At 45.4% G+C, this 17624-nt stretch overlaps 1 protein-coding gene across 2 annotated transcripts in view; it reads left to right on the forward strand.

Annotated features, from left to right (window-relative positions):
• The first annotated feature begins 410 nt into the window (after positions 1-410).
• Positions 411-17624, forward strand: part of ITGAE (integrin subunit alpha E) — an 874109-nt gene continuing 856895 nt past the window's right edge. For both annotated transcript variants that reach the window (XM_069226334.1, XM_069226335.1), the window contains exon 1: positions 411-516. In XM_069226334.1, coding sequence (XP_069082435.1) covers positions 471-516 — 46 coding nt within the window. In that variant the 5' untranslated portion in view covers positions 411-470. The remainder of the gene's footprint in view (positions 517-17624) is intronic.

Below are 17624 nucleotides of genomic sequence, written 5' to 3' on the forward strand. Positions count from 1 at the left end.
AGAAAGTTTGCTATGGGAAATTAATTGGATTTTGGATAGTTACCATTTTGCCACACTGAAAGCTTGGATTTGAACTGGTGAGTACGTCGTCTTAATTTGATATTAGTCGGCTGATGCAATGTTGTCTATTTATATATTTATTTACTTATTTATTTTTGCAGTTGTACAATTTGTTTGCACTCGGTCTCCCGGGCTGAAGTGAGAACTTTATTAAGTGCCTGATGTTAAACAAGGGGAGATTTAGTCAACATTGCTTCGTGAGCTGATAGTGACTGAATTTCAAATAGCCCTGGGAACGCCAATCTCATGACATATTATGTGATGTGCGACAGAGGAAATCCACAGACCACCAATGACACAGACATGGGAACGGTGCTGCTCTCTGGTTGAAAGCAGAAGTAACTGAGACGTAGCTGTGAGCCTGTCTGCTCCTAGTGCAGGGCTTGCATCGCTTCAGTCAGGCGACAACCATGATGAAGAAAGGACTTGCACTCCGCATTCTCATCCTGCTCGTCAGTGAGTACATTTCATATTACCGACTTTTCAGCTCCGGTAAATATAAATGGCTAAATATGATTTTGCACTCACATTTGTTTAAGTATGAGGTTGAGAGATTGGCAAAGCTGTTTTCATACTTTGTGCATTTTTTTTTACTAAAATCTCCCAAAGTGAATGAACGTCATTCATTTATTTTTAAAAAGTTTGGAAAATTATACAAAAGCAACTTTCTAATGGAGAAAAAAGTCACATTTTGCAAGAAAATCTCTTCAAAAAATATGTGCTTTCAATACAAATGTATCTGCAGGTAAATTTGTGCGAAGGTAGACTTCACAGCTTCACAAAGAAGTTTCAACCGTTTTCAGTGTTGCCTAACTTTCACACACTCATTACTTAAGTACACTACCCTTAATTCCCAGACTGGCAATTAAAAAAAAAAAAAACATAAATGCCGATTTTCCCTACTCTTTATCTGAGATGCATGCCGCTCCATCCAATTATATTTTAAAAACCTGACTTAACATCTGCATTTCTGAACTTCAATGAAAGTCTTATTTTTTTAAAGACTGAGATAAGTTTCCTATGTAGCCACTATAAAATGTCGGCAGTATTCGGGGTTCATGGCCTGGAGCAGTACTTCTAGTTTTTGAAGCACGAGTTTTAAGATTTGAGTTTGGGTTACTCACAGCTATTTACAAAAGTTGCAGATGTTCCGTACAATTCCATTTTAGATGAGAAAAAATATACTTTTCTCGTTACTATGCTGAGAGCTGCTGAACGTGACATGCATCTCAACGACAACGACATTTAAAAAATGTTTGTTTTGCTTCTACATGGAGTAAACATTTAACGAAGTCTGAATTTTTTTTTTGATCAACATGGAATACTCTGAAATTCAATAAACTAACTGATTACAGGGAAGTCTAAAGCTGTATATAGACTTGATGCTTAGGAAGCGGTGGAACATCTTGACTATCATCAAATTACGTGCAGTTTTTTAATCAAAATGACAAGTATAAATTGATTTGTTGCACTGAGATGGCAGGTCGGTTTCGATGAGGCCCTTATGTCTTGAAACCCCTATACAACCGAGCCTTGTTAGATGTGTTCCTATTAATTGTGGGAGGAGATGAAGAGGCTGTAGGTTCGCAATTTTGCAAAGTACTGTTTTTTTTAAACGTGTCAGCTTTGCAGTGCTCGGTGCTGACAATGCTTAAAAAACATTGTGGTTGAAGTGTGACCTCGCATTGCATTGGGGTTTTACCCTTCTGCTACGCTGAGCAAAATGCACTAAATTCGCCTTCGTTGTCCATGGCACCTGCATTCCATCGCCTGCCCCCACCGAGTAGCCGCCATTTTGTTTCCCAGTGGCCCTCTGGCGCGATTAGGGAAGCTCAAACCGCCAGATATTCAATGGCCCATCCCCGTTGCGCTTCCCTCCTGCACACATAGGCTAGTGAAACTATCCTGGCCTCCGGCAAAGTCAAGAAATGGTGTTCCTCTTACTTCAGAGAGACACTTCCTGACTTCGCCCAACTACAAGTGCGTAGTTTTCCACCCCTATATATATGTAAGTTATGTCATGTTGCATAACAACTTGTTGTAAAGTGCACGTACACCGAGGTTTCAGGGAACTAAGATGGCCTACCGTGGACAAATACTGCTACTGAAGCTAATTGGTGAACAACAAGATTTATAATAATTCCCTGAAACAAATTAGAGACGATTCTAATAGAAGCCCTGGAGGCGTCGAATTCCACTTTCTGGTGGCAGCAACTGAAAAGACACAATCTCCAAAAGAGACTGTCCTTGTTCTCGGAACAGTAGGGATATACTAGACCTGAGCCTATAAGTTGAAGCTGGACCTATGCCAACCAAACGTAGAAGCAAAATACTATTGAAAGGTCTGACAGATCTCTCTCTGAACGATAATCATTCCCATATGGCTCCGTGTCGCACACGGCCATTGTAATTGCTTTAGAAATGGAAAAATGTGACGACGTCTTGGTGTATCACAGACCAGATGAGCTACAACATCTTGAATCACTGATTGATCAGTTTCAGGGGTTGATGAACAGATTGTATTGCCAAAGTCAAGGGTAGATGTGTAAGTGAATTCTTGATAGGAATATAACAGCTATTCTCAATAACTGGGAGAATTTTGCTAATGTTTCAAGCTAACAAGAACTTGTAACTTTACTAACGTTAGGACCAAGACATAGGCTGGAGTCCAGATTTATGCCTAGATTGCATCCCACGTGGAAAGAGAGGGGCAAGGACACATCACCGTAGGCCAAGACAAGTGTTCCAGGTTAAGCACTTCACAAGGAACTCAGTAATTCCGTTTTTGTAGAGTTAAATTGTATAAGGTTTTGTGACATTCTACAGCATACTTAACATAGGCTGTGTGACAAGGCTGGGAAGAATGTAAATTACAGGCAAACCCAAACATCAATTGGGTTTCACCACAGTACATGTACACTCTGGCACCCACCTGACTTACACGTTGGGTTAGGGGATGCTTACACGTGTTGAATATAAGAGGCAATGGTATTGAGTCTTGGGGAACAACTTAATTGAGAACTTTCGGTTTTGGGTTTATATGATGGTACTGCCACAATTTCTTGGCTCTCTGTCAAATACAAGACTGACCACACAGTGGTGTAATCATACTTGAGGGGGACCCCTGCAAAGTACCTGGAGGGGGCCCCCTCCCCCCTGGACTCATTCAAGGGTCTGCCACCTGAGCATAGTGTACTGTGCTGAGGGGGCCTCCGGTAGCTCGGCTCCCACCCTTCCCAGCACCACGTGGGCTCTGGGGGCCTTTGTTACACCACTGTGACTACACGAGTACACTCGCTGAGACACCTTTAGAACTAAGCCAGTCAAATACAATGGTGTAATCAATGGTGTCAAATGCTTCTGAAAGGTCTAGTGGGACCAAGGCACTAATACAACCATTATACATCCCTCTACAAAAGTCATTCAAAACTTAAACCTTTACAAACTCTGTGTCCCTTTTGTTCTAAACCCTGCGTGGAAGGGGTCAAGAATGCCAATTCCCTCTACACAGTTTTGAATGTAAGGAAAATCACATTTCTGGAAGATTTTGGTCAAATAGTGGAGCAGTAATACAAGACTAAAAATATTGAAATCGGATCAATGGAAGGTTTCGTTTTAATAGAGATGTCACTAATCATGTCTTTCAAATATGTGGAAGAGGGCAGATGTTAGTGATTTGTTAAATATAGCAGTTTGTTTGCTATCAAAGTACTGAAACTGCATAACCATTTGTTAGACCCCAATGGGCGACCACTCGCAATAACATCCAGGAGACATTCTTTCAAAATAGTTGCAAAACCACTCAGTCTAGAGGGACTGAAGTCTAGCCCAGTCAATATTTCACAGATAAATGTTTTTGGAATTCTTTTTGCAGCAAATGTATCTCTTAAATTTGAGATTTTTATGGTAGAAAAGGGAAGCTAATTAATTTCGCGAGATCTCTGATGGGAGATATAAGCAGTGACATGAGAACGGGGATAGTTATGAATTAAGAATAATATTTCTGCTAGATTTGGGACGTGAGAGATGCTGTTGTAATAATGTGTTGTTTTAACTTTCCGAATGTTCCTTTTATACATTTTGCCTTCAAAAAATAAACTGTTCTAAGTTCAGGACAGTATGTTTTTCTCCATTGCTAGTCTGCTTGGTAGGTTTCTTATTTCAGTCTCACAACCTCAGGTAAAACCCAGGGATTATCCTTTTGTTAATATGCCATCTCACATTGTGGAAAGGAATAAACTAGTCTTGTAAGATTTGAATAACAGTTGAAAGTAAAACATTAATATTACCACTGCCCTTCTCCATATGCCATTTCGTAATTTTATTCTTAATGTTGGAGACAATTATTCTCTGTGGGGCTTCGACTGATCCACCCCCCCCCTACCTCTCCCAGAGCCCTGAGACCCTCAGGGTGAGTAGCAGCGCTTTACAAATCCCTGATTGATTGATTGACATAAGCACCAAGACACTGTGCAATACAAAACAGCCATGCAAAAACATTCGGAAATTCATACAAAATCTTGATGTTATTCTACATGACGGCAAAGTAGACACTTGAAAATATTAGTTACATCTGTATTACAGGTGTGGCATTCGCATTTTCATGGTTCAACTTGACATAATAGTCCTGAATAATTTTATATCACCAATAACCTTGCCTCAATTGAGAACAATAAGCCCTAAGATTACCAAAACAAATCTTCAGAGGACACACCTTAAAAATACCAGATCCGCTACGAAAAGGGATCTGCTCATAGTCAATGTCAGCTTGAGATTTAGATAGAGTAAACTTACCCGTGGGGTATAGTGCAGCACCCTGGGTTCTCTGACTTAATGACTGCCAATGCTCTGCCAATAGGACAAGTGTATATACTCAGCATCTTCTGACTTCTTGCGTAACGTACCATGACCAGAACTGAAACGGTAAAAGTTACAATAATTCAAGATTCTTCCTCCAACACCCGTGTCTTGCTGTTCAATATAGTCACCAAAGCTGGCACGCCTGCAGACAGCAATTTCACAAAACACTTCGCACATTTTGCAGGCTCCACAAAGGGCCGGGTCCAGCATTCATGGGTGTGAGACCCGGTTTCATCTATCCACATCTTCTGCAGAAACTGATGGATACATGCATTTTGGTGATAAAAATACTGTTTATTTTGCTTTGTTGTGTCGATCCATTCAGTAGTTTTTGATAAATTAGCATTTAAAAAGGTGTTTGAGTTGGTATGAAGGGATTCGATTTAGAAGCTCTTTGGGCCCCTAGTTTGTTGTCTCTGCATGGATTCACAAATCCAAAGAGGTTTAAAAACTGTTTTAAAAAGTAAAGGCACCACATTAAATAACTTCCTAAACCTCCTTTTCAGTTTATGATATAAGGTTTGGTGACAGTGGCACTATCAATATAGACCCTAATTTTTTTTATCATAGAGCAATACATCTCTACCTATTAAATGGTTGTGTGCAACTTAATGCCATAAACACAGGCCTTTTACTGGAGCAATCTGCAATGTATCAGTTAACACATATTCAATAATTTGCTTTAAATGTAGCTGCATGACACTTAGGCCCTCATTCTGACCCTGGCGGTCTTTGACCGCCAGGGCGGAGGACCGCGGGAGCACCGCCGACAAGCCGGCGGTGCTTCAATGGGGATTCCGACCGCGGCGGTAAAGCCGCGGTCGGACCGGCACCACTGGCGGGGTCCCGCCAGTGTACCGCGGCCCCATTGAATCCTCCGCGGCGGCGCAGCTTGCTGCACCGCCGCGGGGATTCTGACCCCCCCCTACCGCCATCCAGATCCCGGCGGTCGGACCGCCGAGATCCGGATGGCGGTAGGGGGGGTCGCGGGGCCCCTGGGGGCCCCTGCAGTGCCCATGCCACTGGCATGGGCATTGCAGGGGCCCCCGTAAGAGGGCCCCTACATGTATTTCACTGTCTGCTGCGCAGACAGTGAAATACGCGACGGGTGCAACTGCACCCGTCGCACAGCTTCCACTCCGCCGGCTCGATTCCGAGCCGGCTTCATCGTGGAAGCGTCTTTCCCGCTGGGCTGGCTGGCGGTCTGAACGAGACCGCCCGCCAGCCCAGCGGGAAAGTCAGAATTACCGCCGCGGTCTTTCGACCGCGGAACGGTAACCTGACGGCGGGACTTTGGCGGGCGGCCTCCGCCGCCCGCCAAGGTCAGAATGAGGGCCTTAGTTGTAAGACTAAACCAGAATTCCTCTAATCATAGGCCATGGAGAATAGTGTTGATTTGAAGCAAAAGTTCAGAAGTATTCAAAACTCCAAACTGAGGACATCTTAAATGCCTCCATATAATTGCCATTAACAGCCACTGAGGCTGCCTCCTATCCGCCTGGAACCAGGAGACAACAAATAAGTAAACAATAATGATCCGTGTGGTATTGTTGAAAAATTGTTAGTCACCAACCACTGAATGTGCAAATCACTGTAATTTGAAGCATCAGGGACATTAATCAGAACTGTAAACAATGACAATAGCCTTATTACCTACATGTTTGTAATATTTCATTCATTAGAGAAATAGTGCTCAGTGCTCGAGTGATCACACATAGTAGAGAATAAAAAATGATGGAAAGGTGGATTTGATACAACAATCGCAATGAACCATGCAAGGGCTTTGCAATGTTTGTACAGAATTGTTCTGGAGTATCCAAAGAGCATTGAAAAGTTCAGTCACATAATGTCCAATTGCCCACAGGCCAACCCATAGTGGTTGGAAAGCTCATCAATAGGACTAAGATGTGTTGAGCATAAACAGGTGTTAATACAGCTGGTCCAAAAGGGCCAAAAGACACAGAAAGAAGCTAACACAATTGATGCTGCATAGAAAAAAATATGGCTGTCATAGCCGGTCAGTAAATAAATCAAAGAAGCACCACTGCAGCAGTAAGCATGGGAAAATCACTTAAATGAATAACAATCTTTCAACAATATCAAGAACCATTGTTTGCTACTTATATCCCTACAAACAGTGGCATATTATTCTTATCAGGCTTGTCCTGAAGATGTCAAGGCTGCTATATGGTCAATCCCTCGATATAAATTTCTCTACGAAGGATAGGCACAGGTGGTCTGTGGTGAATGTGATGATCCCCCCAAAAAATTATATTGCCAATCAGAAATTGTGCTGCTGCAAAACTGTGGTCACTACCAGGTTGTTTGACACTATACTGATATTGTTCACATAGCCCTACAGAATTGTCAAGGTATCTATAGATTAACTATTCACCAACTCACACTACGTTTACCTTGCAATGCAGCAGTTATAATATGTTTGTCATGGGGGATATCTCATACAATATAATGGCCCCACCCAATGTGACTACTGTAAAAAGCATGAATAGAGTGATAGTTTAAAAAAAAACTATAATAAAATATTTCCTAGTGTATATGTCTGAGAGGTTTAATTAAGAACACAGAACTAAGGGGGTCATTTTGACCTCAGCGGTCTTTTTCCAAGATCGCCGAGTGACCGCCGGGCGGAAGACCGCCAGTGGTGGCGGTTTGCCGCTCGGCCTATTATGACCATTGGCAGCTCTCCGTCCTTTTACGGACGGAGAGCCACCAACAGAGATACTGGCGGGAGGCGGGGAAGTGGAGGTTGCTCCACCTCCACGCCAACAGAACACCGCCCAGCGAATCACGTCCTGTGATTCGCCGTGGCGGTGTTCTGTTGACGGTGTGGAGTCGGCAGAGCAGCCACCATGGCTCCCGTCCCCTCCCAGAGGATCATCGGACCAGGTAAGTCGATCGTCCGTGAGGGGAGGGAGTGTTGTGTATTGTGTACGTGCATGGGGGTGTGCGTGTGTGTATGTAGAGGGGGTGTGTGAGTGCGTGTATGCTTGCAGCGGTGTTGTGTGTTTGGGAATGAGTGCGCGTGTATGTCTGTAGGTATGTCTGTATGGATATGTGCGTGTATGTCTGAATGTGGGTGTGTGCGTATGACTGTGTGTGTGGCTGTTGGCATGTATGTTGATGTGTGTGCGGGTATGTGCGTTGGTGGTGCCTGCGTGCGTGTTGTGTGTGTATGGATGAGGTTGAGTTGGAGGTCGGGGTGGGGGGGGGGTCCTGCCACCTTTGGGGGGTGGCAGGGGTGGCGGGGGGATAGGGGAGGGAGTTGGGGTGGGGAGTGGGGGAGACCCCTATCAGTGTCAGGGAAGGAATTCCCTGGCACTGATAGTGCTCACCGCCATGGACTTCATGGCAGTTTCAAACCGCATGAAATCCATGGCGGTCAGCCGGGTCCAAATAATGCTGGCGGTATAGTGACGGGCACCGGGCTGGAGACCCAGGTCTCCAGCCCAGCGGTCGTCTCCACCCTGGCGAGCGGAACGGAGAAGCAGCGGATGACCATGGCGGTAACTGCCATGGTCAAAATACAAAAAAAAAGACCGCCAGCCTGTTACCGCCGCTTCTCCGCCTTCCGCCAGGGTCATAATGACCCCCTAAGTATTATTGCATTGTATTTTATTGTAACCAAAGTTACAATGACATGATATCTAAGATAAAATACTTCAAGTGCCATCAGTCAAATTAAAACAACAAAATAAAATCCAATCAAGTGATAAGCCATGAATGGGGTTGGAAGTATAGTCCACAAAAAACACTGGAAGGCCTTCTTGACTTTTTGTTTGCAAACAGCAGTATTCTGAACAGGTTATTCAATGGTCCTGTTTCAGACCTGAACGTATCGTCTGACTTCTGGTCGAACTTATGAGGAAAAGTACAATTAGTCATTTAACATGATTTTGTTGTGGACAACAAATAAATAAAGCACATCATAATGAATATTATTTTGGGAGGAAAGAAATTATAAAACATGAAGGAAAAATGCTAAAACACTGCGGCACATGAGTGGGATCTTTCTCGCCTCTGTGTTCTTAATAAAATTAAAACTTGCCATCGTGAAAGCTAGGAAATGTAGCATTCTCTGACAAGTAGGGTACTGAGGAAAAGCAGCCATCTTTTGGAGCACACCCAGTTAACTTCACTCAGCTCTTCTTTCAAGCAGTAATATCTGCTGTCCAGGAAGATCTTTAGTTACTCCTCGGGAGGCCCGTTTACATTCTAGAAGCAGCCCACTCTGCCCCCTTCACATTACCAGATCCCCATGGGCCCTATTTGAACTACAGTGAAAAATGATGACGATTGTGGAGTCTATACAATCCTCGCACAGGTGTAACTGAATTGAGTTCATTGGTGCTTTTAGCATGTTTGGTTAGTGCCCATCCTCTATGTTTCTTGGACTCATGTATTCCTAGAGTCCTGATGATGATCCTATTATCTGTCTAAAGGACTGAACCATTGCAGACCAGTTCTGTGGATCTAATTTGAATGTACATAACAATAAAATCAGCCATGTTGTTCTTATTTGATGCACACTTGGTCACATACTGTCAGAAGTGTGAAACACTTGCACGAGGGCACAGACCACATTTTTCATCACACACCCACTGTGCTGTAACATTGTTTTTAATGTTTGTATATACAATAGTATAAAAGTGTGACAAAGGAAGCCTAGCAGGGTGGCTGACGAGGAGCTGTCCTCTGCCCTGATTGTATTTCAGAGGTTTCTGCATGCAGCACACAAAAAGGAACCTGACATAAGGCCTGCCACTCTTGGCAGGAGCTAATCTCAGTGAAGATGAAGAAGTGACCATAACCAGTTCTAGGGGTAGGTCAGGGAATTTGCCCACACAAAGGCTGGCACCAGGTATAAAAATACGACCTTCAGAACCACTAATCAGAACACTCCTGGATCTAAATTAAGCCTGACTGCTTTGTGTCAACCTACCAGAGAGTTAAGCACAGGATAAGTCAGTGACGTTTGTGGTTCACCCTGACAAGGAATGTGTTCTTTATCTGAGTGGGATACCTACCTCTCTCAACTAATAATCCAATGTCTTGCAGTATAGTATTTAATTTGAGAACTTTCAAGAAAATCCTGTCAATGTCCTGCATAAAAAGGTGTGTAAGATGCTCTGTTCTAATGTGGCTAAAAATACACACCAGGATATGTTTATGTCCTTCTTTCACTTTCTGAATGCATCACATTGCAAAGTCTACTGTTGCTTTCAATGGCTATGAAAACCATGCTCTTCAGTGCATTTCATAGATTGGTTGTGATCTAAACCATGTGAGAGCAACAAAAGGGAAAAGGTTTATGAAGTGAGATTATAGTGATTAAGAAGGAATAAACCACAAAAGCCGTGCAATTTTCACTTGGATTTAAAAGCTACACATTTTAGAAGTATCATAGATAGATGGAAAGAGGAAATGTAATAATCTGGGAGCTTTTAAGTTCAGCCATGCCAAGAATTACCAAGAGTGAATGAGAAATACATAGTGAAGAGAGTAGATAGGTATTGTGAAATACACTTGAAGGCAATGCAAAAGAAAGAGAGCACCATGCTAGAATGACATAAATTTGGGTTGGATCATCCATACTATGTGTAGGAATCATAAGTTTCTATTTTTTATTTTCAACTTCAACAATATTGATAAACCTAAAGACAGTCTACCCAAATGTATCGGTTGACAAATATTCCACTTCTATTCACAAAATCAATTAGAAATTTCAATTTACAGTAAACTTATTCAAAGCACGTATCAGAGTATGTTATACCCTGGAATTACAGATGCTATGTGTAGGAAGTTGTCTCTGTATATACTATACTCTGTATATACAGATAGTGTGCACAGAGTCCAAGGGTTCCCCTTAGAGGTAAGATAGTGGCAAAATTAGATAATTCTAATGCTCTATTTTGTGGTAGTGGGGTCGAGCAGTAGGCTCATCAGAGGGTAGTGTTAATCATTTGTTGTACACGCACAGACAATACATGAGGAACACACACTCAAAGACTTAACTCCAGGCCAATAGTTTTTATATAGAAAAATATATTTTCTTAAATTAGTTTTAGAACCACATGTTCAAGATTTGAAGTAAATACATAACATGCAAGGTACTCCACACAAGTAAGTTAGGAACTTTGAATTAGAGCAATAACATATACAGTTTTTGTTAAAATGACAATAAGCTATTTTAAAAGTAGACACTGTGCAAAAATCAACAGTTCCTGGTGGAGGTAAGTATTGGTTAGATTGTGAGGTAAGTAAGACACTTACAAGCCTCATTTCCTGGGCATAGGCAGCCCACCGTTGGGGGTTCAAGGCAACCCCAAAGTTACCACACCAGCAGCTCAGGGCCGGTCAGGTGCAGAGGTCAAAGAGGTGCCCAAAACACATAGGTGCCTCTGGAGAACAGGGGTGCTCCGGTTCCAGTCTGCCAGCAGGTAAGTACCCGCGTCTTCGAGGGGCAGATGAGGGGGGTTTTGTAGAGCACTGGGGGGGACACAAGTAGGCAAACAAAACACACCCTCAGTGGCACAGGGGCGGCCGGGTGCAGTGTGCAAAGCAGGCGCCAGGTTTTGTATTGGTTTCAATGGAGGGACCCGGGGGTCGCTCTAGTGGTGCAGGCAGGGCACAGGGGGGCTTCTCGAGCCAGCCACCACTTAGGCTAGTCAGAGGGTCACCTGGGGGTCACTCCTGCAATGAAGTTCGGTTCCTTCTGGTCCTGGGGCCTGCAGGTGCAGTGCTTGGTCCAGGCATTGGGTCCCTTGTTACAGGCAGTCGCGGTCAGGGGGAGCCTCTGGATTCTCTCTGCAGGTGTCGCTATAGGGGTCCAGGGGGGTCGTCTCGGGCTACTCACGGGGTCGCAGTCACCGGGGAGTCCTCCCTGTGGTGTTGGTTCTCTGGATCTCGAGCCGGGGGCATCGGGTGCAGAGTGTGAAGTCTCACGCTTCCGGCGGGAAGAGTGAGTGCTTTGAAGTTGTAGAAAAGTTGCAAGTTTGTTGCAGATTGTTGAGGAAAGCCGCTGCTCACGGGAGTTTCTTGGTCCTGGGATTCAGGGCAGTCCTCTGAGGCTTCAAAGGTCGCTGGTCCCTGTTGGATGTGTCACTGGTTGCAGGTTTTCAAGTCAAGAGACCGGCCAGTAGGGCTGGGGCCAAAGCAGTTGTCGTCTTCCATCGTGTCTGCAGGCTTGTAGGTCAGCAGTCCTTCTTCTTTTTTCAGGTTGCAGGAATCTGAGTTCCTGGGTTCAGGGTCACCCCTAAATACTCAATTTAGGGGTGTGTTTAGGTCTGGGGGTCAGTAGCCAATGGCTATTGTCCTTGAGAGTAGCTACACCCTCCTTGTGCCTCCTCCCTGAGGGGAGGGGGGCACATCCCTATTCCTACTGGGGGAATCCTCAAAAATCAAGATGGAGGATTTCTAAAGGCAGGAGTCACCTCAGCTCAGGACACCTTAGGGGCTGTCCTGACTGGTGGGTGACTCCTCCTTGTTTTTCTCATTATCTCCCCTGGACTTGCTGCCAAAAGTGGTAGCTGTGTCCAGGGGGCGGGCATCTCCACTAGCTGGAGTGCCCTAGGGCATTGTAACACGAAGCCTGAGCCTTTGAGGCTCACTGCTAGGTGTTACAGTTCCTCCACCCAGAGCAGGCTTTGTTTCTGGCCTCAAAGGGCACAAAGGCCCTCACCCCATGGGGTCAGAAACTCGTCTCTCAGCAGCAGGCTGGCACAGACCAGACAGTCCTGCACTGAAGGATTGGGTAAAATACAGGGGGCTACTCTAAGATGCCCTCGGTGTGCATTTTTTAATAAATCCAACACTGGCATCAGTGTGGGTTTATTATTCTGAGAAGTTTGATACCAAACTTCCCAGTATTCAGTGTAGCCATTATGGAGCTGTGGAGTTCGTTTTTGAGAAACTCCCAGACCATATACTTAATATGGCCACATTGTACTTACAATGTCTAAGAATGGACTTAGACACTGTAGGGCATATTGCTCATGCAGCTATGCCCTCACCTGTGGTATAGTGCACCCTGCCTTGGCGCTGTAAGGCCTGCTACAGGGGTGACTTACCTATGCCACAGGCAGTATTTTCTGAGAGGGATGCCATGTCGACTTTGCCTTTTTCTCCCCACCAACACAGACAATCAGCAATGGCAGCGTGCATGTGTTAGGTGACGGGTCCCTAAGGGTGGCACAACACATGCTGCAGCCCTTAGAGACCTTTCCTGGTCACAGGGCCCTTGGTACCACTGGTACCTTTTAAAAGGGACTTATCTGTGTGCCAGGGGTGTGCCAATTGTGGAAACAATGCTACATATTTAGTGAAAGAACACTGGTGCTGGGGCCTAGTTAGCAGGGTCCCAGCACACTTCTCAGTCAAGTCAGCATCAATATCAGGCAACAAGTAACTGCAACAGGGAGCCATTTTCCTATACTATGTTTCTAGGTTATGTTATGTTATGTTATGATGAAGGATTTGTAGAGTGCATAGCTGCCCCACAAAGGGGATTCCCAGCACTGTCCAAAAAACCCAGACTGCTAGGCCTACCCCCCAGGAGGGGGAGAGAACTAAATGAAGTACAACCAAGTATTGAAGGACTTCCTAAAGAGGAAATGGTTCTGAGTAGTTCTCATAGGAAGAGGAAGTGCATTCCAGAGAGAAGGAGCCAGGGCACAAAAGGACCAGCCCCCGCTCTAGCTCTCCTCACTCACTGTACTATAGCCAGGCTCAGGTTGACAGAAAATAGGTAACAAGTGTGGCACTATGGTGAAATAAGATTAATCAAAATGGGTACTGCCTGTGAATGAAGACTCCTATAAGCAATGCAAAGAATTTCAAAATGGATTAGCAATGGAAAGAGTCCTAAACTAGATGCGTTTCTCCACCAGGAGGCAGGGAGGCCTGCGCAATACACCAGATGCAGAGCATGATTTAGGGAGGGAGAAAAGCAGCCTGGCAGCCACATTTTGAGCGAACTATAATTTCTTTATGGCAGATTTATTTGGCACCCAGGTAAAGAATATTACAATAGTCAAGCAGGGCAGTAAGACAGCCTTGGTGATGGTTTGGTGGGTGCGAAAGTTAAAGAACCCAACATGCTAGTCATCAGTTTGGCTTGAGCCTCAAAAGGCAGTGTGTCGTCTATCCATACGCCAGGATTTTTAATACAAGACTTGGGTTTAGGTGGAGGCCCAAGAAAAGAGGGCTACCAATGACCGTCCCAAAAGAGAGAGTGTTTGCCTAGGAGGTGAAGAATCTCAGTCATATTGGCATTAAGGCAGAGGCAGTTGTTCGTTATCCATTCAGCCACTGCACGTACACCTTGTTGAAATTTGGCCCTGTCTTCAGAAGGATTGCCTTATATTGAAAGTACAAGCTGAGTATCATCTCCATATGAAATCAGGGTGAGCCCAGCACAGTGATTAACTTTTCCGGTGTGGGGCACCAGCACTTATTTTTAAGGGCCGTCACTTATTTTTCTGCCTTAAGCATTTACTGGGAGCAAAAGACACATATGGGAAAGACTGTGGAAGAGAAAAACAAAAAAGCGTTACAAAGTGAGAAAGCAGAAAGCTGCGAGTGAGCTGAAGGGGTGATGAGTGACTGTAAATGGATTAAAGAGGTGCGAGATGGCTTTAGGATTACACTGCCTCAGTATTCCGTGCTTGCACATTTCATTGCAGCATCCAAATGTTTCAGAGAGCTTTGGGTACCATCACGTTTTTATTTACAAATTAAGCACTGGCCCAGCAGACATTCACCACCTGGGCTAGAGGCTGAATATCTGTGTTAAACAATGTGGTGCTTAATCATGAGCCCTGAGGGATGCCATACTGAAGCACATGTGATTGAGAACTGTATGGAGGGGAAATAACCTGGAAAGAGCGCTCATGGAGAAAGGAGGCAAACCAAGTGTAGGAGGCTGGCTTGGCTTATAGTGGGTACCTTGTGGTACTTACACCTTGTGCCAGGTCCATTTATCCCTTATTAGTAGATTAGAGGTGTTCTAGCAGCTTAGGCTGATAGAGGTAGCTATAGCAGAGCAGCTTAGGCTGAACTAGGAGACATGCAAAGCTCCTACTATACTACTTATATCACTTACCACTATATCATAAGAAACACAATACTCAGAGTTACCAAAAATAAAGGTACTTTTAGTGACAGTATGCCAAAAGTATCTCAGAGGATTTACTCCCTTAGGAGGTAAGTAAAATACACAACATATACACACACAAACCAAATCAAGTAAGTAAACAGTTAGAAAAGTAGTGCAAACACTGTAGAACACAATAGAATGCAATAGGGAAAAATAGGACTAGGGGCAACAAAAACCATATACTCCAAAAGTGGAATGCGAACCACAAATGGACCCCAGGCCTAGGGTAGTGTGTAGACGGTTGCTGGGAGTGTAAGAAAACACTAAGGGTGCCCAAGATACCCCACCCCAAGACCCTGAAAAGTAGGAGTAAAGTTACCCTACTATCCCAAAAAGACAGTAAAGTAGAGATAGGGGATTCTGCAAGAACAACAACTGACTGCAAAGCACTAAAGACGGATTCCTGGACCTGAGGAGCTGTAAATCAAGGGGACCAAGTCCAAGAGTCCTGCAAGTGTCCAGGGGGTGCAGGAGCCCACTAAACCCCGGATGAAGGTGCAAAATGGCTGCCTCCAATGGAAGGTGCTAGGAACTTCTCCTTTGGTCAGAAGATGTCCCACGGTGTGCTGGAGGATGCAGAGTTGTTTCCACGCAGAAAGACCACAAACAAGCCCTGCTAGCTGCAAGAGTCGCGGTTCAAGGTTTTGGGTGCTGCCAGGGCCCAGGAAGGACCAGGAGGTCACCCCTTGGAGGAGGACACAGAGGGTACACTCAGCAACACAGTGAGCCCATGCAGAAGCAGGCAGCACCCGCAGAAGCACCTGAACAGGTATTCAGAAGATCTAAGCACGACAGTCAACTCAGCACAACAAAAGAGGGTCCCACGAAGTCGGAGTACAACTCAGCAAGTTGGGCAATGCAGGACAGAGTGCTGGGGACCTGGGCTAGGCTGTGCATGAAGGAAGTCTTGCAAAAGTGCACAGAAGCCCGAGCAGATGCAGTTCAGGCAATACACAGGATTACTGTCTGGCGTGGGGAGGCAAGGACTTACCTCCACCAAATTTGGACAGAAGGGTCACTGGACTGTCGGGGACACTAGGACCCAGCTCCAAGGGACCACGCTTGTCAGGATTAGAGGGGACCCAGAGGACCGGTGATGCAGAAGTTTGGTGCCTGCGTTGGCAGGGGGAAGATTTCGTCGACCCACAGGAGATTTCTTCTTGGCTTCCAGTGCAGGGTGAAGGCAGACAGCCCTCAGAGCATGCACCACTAGGAAACAGTCGAGAAAGCTGGCAGGATGAGGCGCTACAATGTTGCTGGTAGTCTTCTTGCTACTTTGTTGCGGTTTTGCAGGCGTCCTGGAGTAGTCAGCGGTCGATCCTTGGCAGAAGTTGAAGAGGGAAGTGCAGAGGAACTCTGGTGAGCTCCTACATTCGTTATCTGGTGAGATACCCACAGGAGCGACCCTAAATAGCCCTCAGAGGACGATTGGCTACAGAAAAAGGTAAGCACCTATCGGGAGGGGTCTCGGACGTCACCTGCTGGCACTGGCCACTCAGAGCTGTCCATTGTGCCCTCATACCTCTGCATCCAAGATGGCAGAGGTCTGGGACCCACTGGAGGAGCTCTAGGCACCTCCCCTGGGAGGTGCTGGTCAGGGGAGTGGTCACTCCCCTTTCCTTTGTCCAGTTTCGCGCCAGAGCAGGGCTGGAGGGATCCCTGAACCGGTGTAGACTGGCTTATGCAAGGAGGGCACCATCTGTGCCCTTCAAAGCATTTCCAGAGGCCAGGAGAGGCTACTCCTCCCAGGCCCTTCACACCTCTTTCCAAAGGGAGAGGGTGTAAAACCTCTCTCAGAGGAAATCCTTTGTTCTGCCTTCCTGGGACTGGGCTGCCCAGGCCCCAGGGGGCAGAAACCTGTCTGAGGGTTGGCAGTAGCAGCAGAGAAAAGCCTGAAAAGTTAGTTTGGCAGTACCCAGGCTCTATGCTGGAGACCCGGGGATGCATGGAATTGTCCCCCCAATACCAGAATGGTATTGGGGGGACAATTCCATGATCATAGACATGTTACATGGTCATGTTCGGAATTACCATTGTGACGCTACAAATAGGTATTGACCTATATGTAGTGCACGCGTGTAATGGTGTCCACGTACTCACAACGTCCGGGGAATTTGCACTGAACAATGTGGAGGCACCTTGGCTAGTGCCAGGGTGCCCACACACTAAGTAACTTTGCACCTATGCTTCACTAAGTGAGGGTTAGACAGAGAGGTGACTTGTAAGTTACTTAAGTGCAGTGTAAAATTGCTGTGAAATAACGTGGACGTTATTTCACTCAGGCTGCAGTGGCAATCCTGTGTAAGAATTGTCTGGGCTCCCTATGGGTGGCAAGAGAAATGCTGCAGCCCATAGGTATCTCCTGGAACCCCAATACCCTGGGTACCTAGGTACCATATACTAGGAAATTATAAGGGTGTTCCAGTGTGCCAGTCAGAATTGGTAATATTAGTCAGTAGCATGCAGTGACAATTTTAAAAGCAGAGAGAGCATAAACACTGACGTTCCGGTTGGCAGAGCCTCAGTGATA

Source organism: Pleurodeles waltl, chromosome 3_1 (genome assembly GCF_031143425.1).
Source record: "Pleurodeles waltl isolate 20211129_DDA chromosome 3_1, aPleWal1.hap1.20221129, whole genome shotgun sequence".
Taxonomy (NCBI): domain Eukaryota; kingdom Metazoa; phylum Chordata; class Amphibia; order Caudata; family Salamandridae; genus Pleurodeles; species Pleurodeles waltl.